Genomic DNA, 6,143 nt, shown 5'->3' with positions numbered 1-6,143 from the left:
CGAGGCCGCGCCTGGGAGGAGTCATGCGGAGATGTCGGCCATGGCTTCCAGCACGTCAGGAGGAGAAGAAGGCCATGCGTGGGAAGTGTCGTGTGGAGCCACCGGCCGAGCCATCCGGCACGCAGCGGTAGCAGCAGCAGGACAAGCCTGGACGGAGCCGGCTGCCAAGCCGGAGGGCGCTGCCATGACGCGCGTGATGCGTCAGATGGCCTCGATGGTGCAGGCCACGGCTCACGTTGAGGCGGTGGAGGCATGAGCTTGTGGCTGGAGGCCATGGCAGGAGGCCACAATATTCCTCGACGCCGGCGAGGCTCCGTTCAACCCCTAGCGACTCCGACCCCACAAACCACCTCACCTGGTCAATGTCGTTTGTCTGGTCGTTTTGTGCCACGTCAGCGCTTACAGGTGGACCCGACATGTCAGAAATCGGATTAAAACAGTTCAAATCGGTCATCAGTGTTTATTGAGAAAATTAGTAAGAAACCCGATAGACTTTGGGGTGCGCAAGAAATGTGGTGGCAATTCCGGATGACAACTTCAAATATGGTGTTTTTTCGTAATTTACTGCATTTCAGAAGTGACATTGTAGTTTTTGAGAAAGATTGACACAGTATTTGATTTAGGATAATACTTTGGGGTGAATGTGATGATATGTGCCAGCAGCTCCAGGAATTGTGTAGTCAGTTCATTTCGACAGAGCGTGATAAATGGCAGTGATTGTTCATCAAGTTTGGTGTTTTTTTTCTAGACAGTCATGTGTACTTTGACTTTAGATTGCTAAAATCATTCATGGACGATTATCGGAGACATATCCAACTCGCAAAATCATCCACAATTCCACATACATGAGCGTTGTGTTTTGTTGTGCGCTGCAATATATAATGTGCATCATATTTTTCTTGATGGACTTTCTGAATGACAAACAATATCCAGTGCATATAGCACAGCACAGCAGAGGCGAACAGAGCAGACTGATTAAACTAACCTGACAAATCTAGTAGTGCTGACGAGTGTACTCACTCACTAATCCCCCTTTGTCTAAGCCAATTATATGTACACATGAGAGCAGACGAAATAGGAACTACTGCTAGCTAGCAAAATCCTCTGCTCGATCGCCTGCTACTTTTAGTTGCCACCCCAAGCTTCGTTGAGGTCGAACAGCAGGTGGCCCTTCTCGTCCCGGTAATCCTCCTTGATCTTCTGCTCCTGCACAGCATCAGCCAAAACGGTTTTTAGCTCCATGAAGCAACAACATTGCAAAACTCAACTGGCCCAAGATGCACGCAACGGGGAATTTAATTAAAAAGAAAAGGCACTGCTGGTTCAAATATAGGATGACAGCAAACAAGACGGAATCGAGCCAGCTGCAGCTGCCACTCTAGTGGCAACAAAATAAGCTTACTGGTAGATTTTTTTTTTTGACAGGAAACAGTTACTACTAGTGGATTTGTTTTTTTTACAATATAGACAGTTACTAGTAGAGTTGATCTTGATTGGAGTAAGTAAAAAAATGAACGAAAGGACTGGCAGCCATGGTGGGCCCGGCGGCACGATACCGCCAGCCGCGGCCCACGAGCCCTTGCCGGCCGGCAGGCATCCGATGAGTCTGCAACAACGCCTACAGCAAGCAGAGCCAGGGAAAGGTACTTGTCTTGCAAAGCAAGTCAGAACGAAACAAAAAAAATATCTACCACTAGTACTCGTACGAATTACTCTCTGGGACTGGGAAGAAGAAAAAAAGGAAAAAAAAGGAGGACCGGGCGCGTGGAGATTAATTTGTTTTTTTTTGCATGTCGACGTGCAAATCCAAACGAAGAACACCACGTCGCACGTGGGAACGCATCAACGATGAGGAAAAAAAAGGCACCAAAATCATTTTTTTCCAGTAAAAACGCAGCAAAATCATTTTTCAGTTAGTTTCGTGGGCAAAAGTGAGCAGCACACGCGAGATGGATAACCGACGGAGAAAATATTCACGCGAAAAGCAACCGTCAAAGGATCGGAGAGAGATATAGAGTCCAGAAACCGGACGGAGACGCCGCGAGGAACTGGAAAACGAGAACGGGGATAAGAAAGCTCACCTCCACTTTAGCCGCGGCCGCCGCAGCTTCGCCGGCGGCGAGGTCCGTCCGCGAGCGCTTCGCCGGCGAGCCGGGCCCCTCGATGCCGCTCGAGGGCCCTCCGCCTCCGCCAGGCCCCTGCGCCGCCGTCGGCCGCGCCGCTTCGTCGCCGCTCGAGGACGCTCCTGATCCGGCGGCGTTGGCGAAGTCGAAGGGCGTCTCCGGGCTCGACTTTGCCCTGGCGGCACTCGCCTTCTCGCTCAGGCGCGCCCGTCGCCGCGACCGCGCGCGGTCGGCGCCGCTGGTGGAAGGGCCGGATCCGGCTGCCGAGCACGAGAAGTAGTGCGGCGGTACCTCCGGCCTCCGCGCGGTGAAAGACACGCGCTTCGCCTTCGGGGCAGACCACGCCCTCTCCTCCTCCTCGCCGGAACACGCGCCGGATCCGCCGAGAACGGGGCGCCCCGGCCGCGCCAAGGGGCTCTTCAGCGACAGAGGCCACGCGGTTCCTTCCGCCCGCGCACGCAGCCGCGACCGCGGCCGCTTCGGCCATCCCTCCGGGATCGGCGGCAGCTCGGCCTCCTCCTCCTCCTCTGGCCGCTGGAGACCGTCGGACGGCCGGGCGATCCACTCCGGCCACCGCACGAGATTCCTGCTCCGGAGGCTGAGCAGAATCTTGGCGGCCGCGACGGCGAGGTCCTCCTCTCCGTACTCCGCCATGGGGAAAGGAAAGGCGCAATAAACGAAGTCCCGCACGCCGCCGTTCCGCGGAAATAAAGAGGGCGGCCACGGGAGGGAGGTGGTGCCCTTTTTATAGGTGACGAATTGGGCGTGGAGAAGGAGACGGACTGCGGTGGCCGCGGCCTAGACCCTACAAACCTGCACGCCTGGTTAAATCGTCCGTAGGTGTAGCTTTGTCCATCAGGGTGATTTTCCTTTGGAAAAAAATATGAAAGTGTTTATTCTTTGAACAAATTAGGACGCGTTTTTGGCGAGGTCCCTCGGTGAAAGAAATATAAGACCGTTTAGATTACTACAACAACCTGTTTGATAAACAGTTGGGCAGGGGAACGAGAGTTTGCACGAGTTTGACTGAGGAGTATCTCAGAATATAAAAACGTTTTAAACATTACACTAGTGTAAAAAGCGTTTTTTATATTATGAAACGGAGGAAGTAATATTTTCTTTGTCTTATAATTAAGACACTTTTATTTAGTGTTGGTTATATGCACAACTTTCCAATCATTTGGCTTGCAGACACTAATTACTCCATCATTCCCACAATGTAAAAGCATTCTTTTTATTATTATAATGTTCACTTCTTGCCAGGCGACTAGGGAAAGCCTTTTTTTTTCCTTCGATCTTCACCGGCGAGCCCGTGAATTCGCCTCCCCTCCACCTGCCGTTCCGGCAGCCTGTGGCGGGGTATTTTTGGTGCCTCGGCTTAGATAGGGTAGGTTTTTGGTTCTCGCAAGGGCGGCGCTCAGATGGATGGCGGCGCTTCGTCTTTGAATCAGTCTTCCAGGCTCCGATCCTTCTCACGTTCGTTCGTCGGGATGGATTAGGCGGAGCTCCGGCACAGATTTCTGCCAGCTCCTCGAAGCGTCGGGGTTATTAGGGTTTCTCGTCGTGCGCACGCAACAGCGAGATTTGGTGTCAGGTTCTTCAGATCGATTCAAGGATTCGATGGCGACGGCTGCGGCGCTCGAACGCTGGTCCTTAGGGGTATGTGCACAAAGACTTTCAGGCTGTAATCGACAAGATCAGGCCAACTCCAGTATGGGAGCGGTAACAGCGGCGCGTCGGCGGCTCGTTCTTGCGGTGGCAATGGTCGCTCGGTTGTCCATGGATCTCGATGTAATTTTTATTATGTTTGGTGTGCTTTGTACTTATGGTGAATCTTTATAATGGATTTGGCATTTTTGTAAAAAAATAATATTAAAAATGATTTTACATTTTAGGACGGAGGGAGTACTTGCCAAATTTACGGTTATTGCTGAGATATGCTACCACTATATGGGCTAATAGACTGGTAACTATGTAGTAAGCTCTAATGAAAAACAAATCTACATATAAGTTAATGGACTGTAAGCATCTCATTAGTGACTTCAAATGTTAGAAAATTGTATATTTGTCTATCGTTTTCTGCCTTCCTTTTGTAACGAGAATTGACGGGAAAATTCAGACAAGTGTACGGACAAAAGACTTAAACACGCTTTTCTCTTACTAGCAATGAGCCCATGCGCTTGCAACGGATCCAAAATAGAATAGTACTTGTTCACAAACTTGAGCGCACTAAAAATATACATAAATCTGAAAGAAAACACTCTAGTTTTGATATACATATATGATATAGCACTAAAAAAATATTATGTTTCACTCAAAATATATTCTTGGGGATGTATTGATGAGGTGAGAGAGGGATGTGGTTGGTTTCAAGATACTAAGGGGTTTTCTGCAAATTGGAGCAGAGAAGTGGGCTATTGTTGCAAAAAGACCACAACTTACTTCACAGTCGTTAGATGCAGATCTAATGGTCAGAAATGACGGATGGCAGACACACCATCATCACCAACTGAGTCTTTTATAGAAGTAGAGATTTGTATTTCTCTCATTATTGCTTTCTCTGTGTGGCAGACATGTGCAACATCATCTGCAGGTTTCTTCTTTTAAGTTCTTTTTATCAATAATAATAATGGGCACTTCAGGGTTTGCTTGTATAGCGTGGGACTAAAAATCAATCAGTGTCTGGACCATGTGTGGAGTCTTTGGTGTTTCCTCCCCTATTTCTTGGCTAGGGCAAACTCTCCTCTCAAGACTTTGTTATTGAGTCCTTAGGTTCTCCTCTCCTGTGCCTGCCGCTCCAATAGCCGGTTGTGGGGAAGGGAATCCCGGTGCCTTCGTTCCAGTTATTAGTTTAGATTTGAGTTTTTTTAGCCCTCGCAGGTGCGGCGTTTAGGGAGATAGCGACGCTTATTCTTTGAGTTTGTCTTCCATGCTCCAATTCTTCTTGAGTTTGTTCATCTAGGCGTAGTAGATGGAGGTCCAGCATAGATTCCTGCTGTTTCCTTAGGGCGGCAAGGTCAGAGTTTCTTGTTGTGTGACAAGATTTGATATCAGGTGGTTCAGATATTATATTCAAGGGTTCAACGCTGACGACTGCAACTACATAGCGCTGGTCCTCATGGGCACGTGCACGAAGACTTCTCAGCTATCATCACAAGGTCAAGCCGGCTCCGGTAGGGTAGTGGGGACAGTGGAGCGTCGGCAGCTCGTTCTGGTGGTGGTAGTGGTCGTTCAATGGTCTCAAAATTTAGAAATATTTTTCATTATGTTGGAGGTGCTTCGTACTTCCAGTGAACTTTTATAATAAATCTGAACCTTTCTCGCAAAAAGGTATAGTTGTGCAGTATAGAGCAGAAAAAATGTTTAGAAAAAACAATATAGATGAAGAATTCTCTATGGGTGATTTCGATAGTTACGGAAATAATGGAGAACCATCTTGGTCACTATAATATTCCGACTGGCAAACTCTTTGATGATGCTTGGATTGATAGTTATGACACCAAAATTGTTTCGTTGGATACTTTATATAAAATATATCTTTGTAATGTGTGTTTCATATTACTGATTTTAGCAAAAAAAGGACTTGGTCAGACTTAAACAAGTTTGACTTAGGCCAAATCTACTGATGAACTTGTTGCGTATTCCTATGTTGATTTGTGTCTGATGTCCGATATTGCAAGCCTACCTCTCGGAACAATGAACATCGTTGACGAACTTCAAATTTGTTCACTGAATACAAAATTCCGGTGAGAAATTTGGTCAACCACCTTGAAGACGTCGGCGGCGGGCTGGACGCGGCAGGCGGCGATGGTTGGGGCAGCCGACTGATGGCCTGAAAGTGCACATGGTTTAGTTGTAGCCTTTTCAAAGTAATAGTATCGGTCCCACATGAAGCACGGGAATTAAGCGTTGCCTCTTGTAGTGAGTTGTCAATTTGTGTCTACCAGTAATTGTAGACTACGGACAAATTGAGGGCGGAAGTAAATAGTGATTTCGATGCAGAGCGAACTGAAGGTAAAT

General features: G+C 48.1%; 1 protein-coding gene across 1 annotated transcript; it reads right to left on the bottom strand.

Annotated features, from left to right (window-relative positions):
- Positions 1–882: 882 nt before the first annotated feature.
- On the bottom strand, positions 883–3,056 carry LOC123125301 (collagen alpha-1(I) chain). The gene is made up of 2 exons (XM_044545815.1): positions 2,082–3,056; positions 883–1,206 (listed from the first exon to the last, which is right to left on the bottom strand). Exons 1-2 carry the CDS (start codon positions 2,775–2,777, stop codon positions 1,126–1,128), a joined length of 777 nt encoding a protein of 258 aa, XP_044401750.1. The 5' UTR covers positions 2,778–3,056; the 3' UTR covers positions 883–1,125.
- Between the last annotated feature and the right edge of the window lie 3,087 nt (positions 3,057–6,143).

Source organism: Triticum aestivum, chromosome 5D (assembly GCF_018294505.1).
Source record: "Triticum aestivum cultivar Chinese Spring chromosome 5D, IWGSC CS RefSeq v2.1, whole genome shotgun sequence".
Lineage (NCBI taxonomy): Eukaryota > Viridiplantae > Streptophyta > Magnoliopsida > Poales > Poaceae > Triticum > Triticum aestivum.
Note: the sequence above shows the minus strand (reverse complement) of the source record. Positions and strands in the feature narration are given on the sequence as shown.

Bases quoted from the DNA above. Each gene is read 5' to 3' on its own strand.
- LOC123125301 (XM_044545815.1), bottom strand. From the start codon at position 2,777: ATGGCGGAGTACGGAGAGGAGGACCTCGCCGTCGCGGCCGCCAAGATT. The intron at 1,207-2,081 runs GTGAGCTTTCTT...GATGCTGTGCAG, and splicing joins CGGCCGCGGCTAAAGTGGAG to GAGCAGAAGATCAAGGAGGA.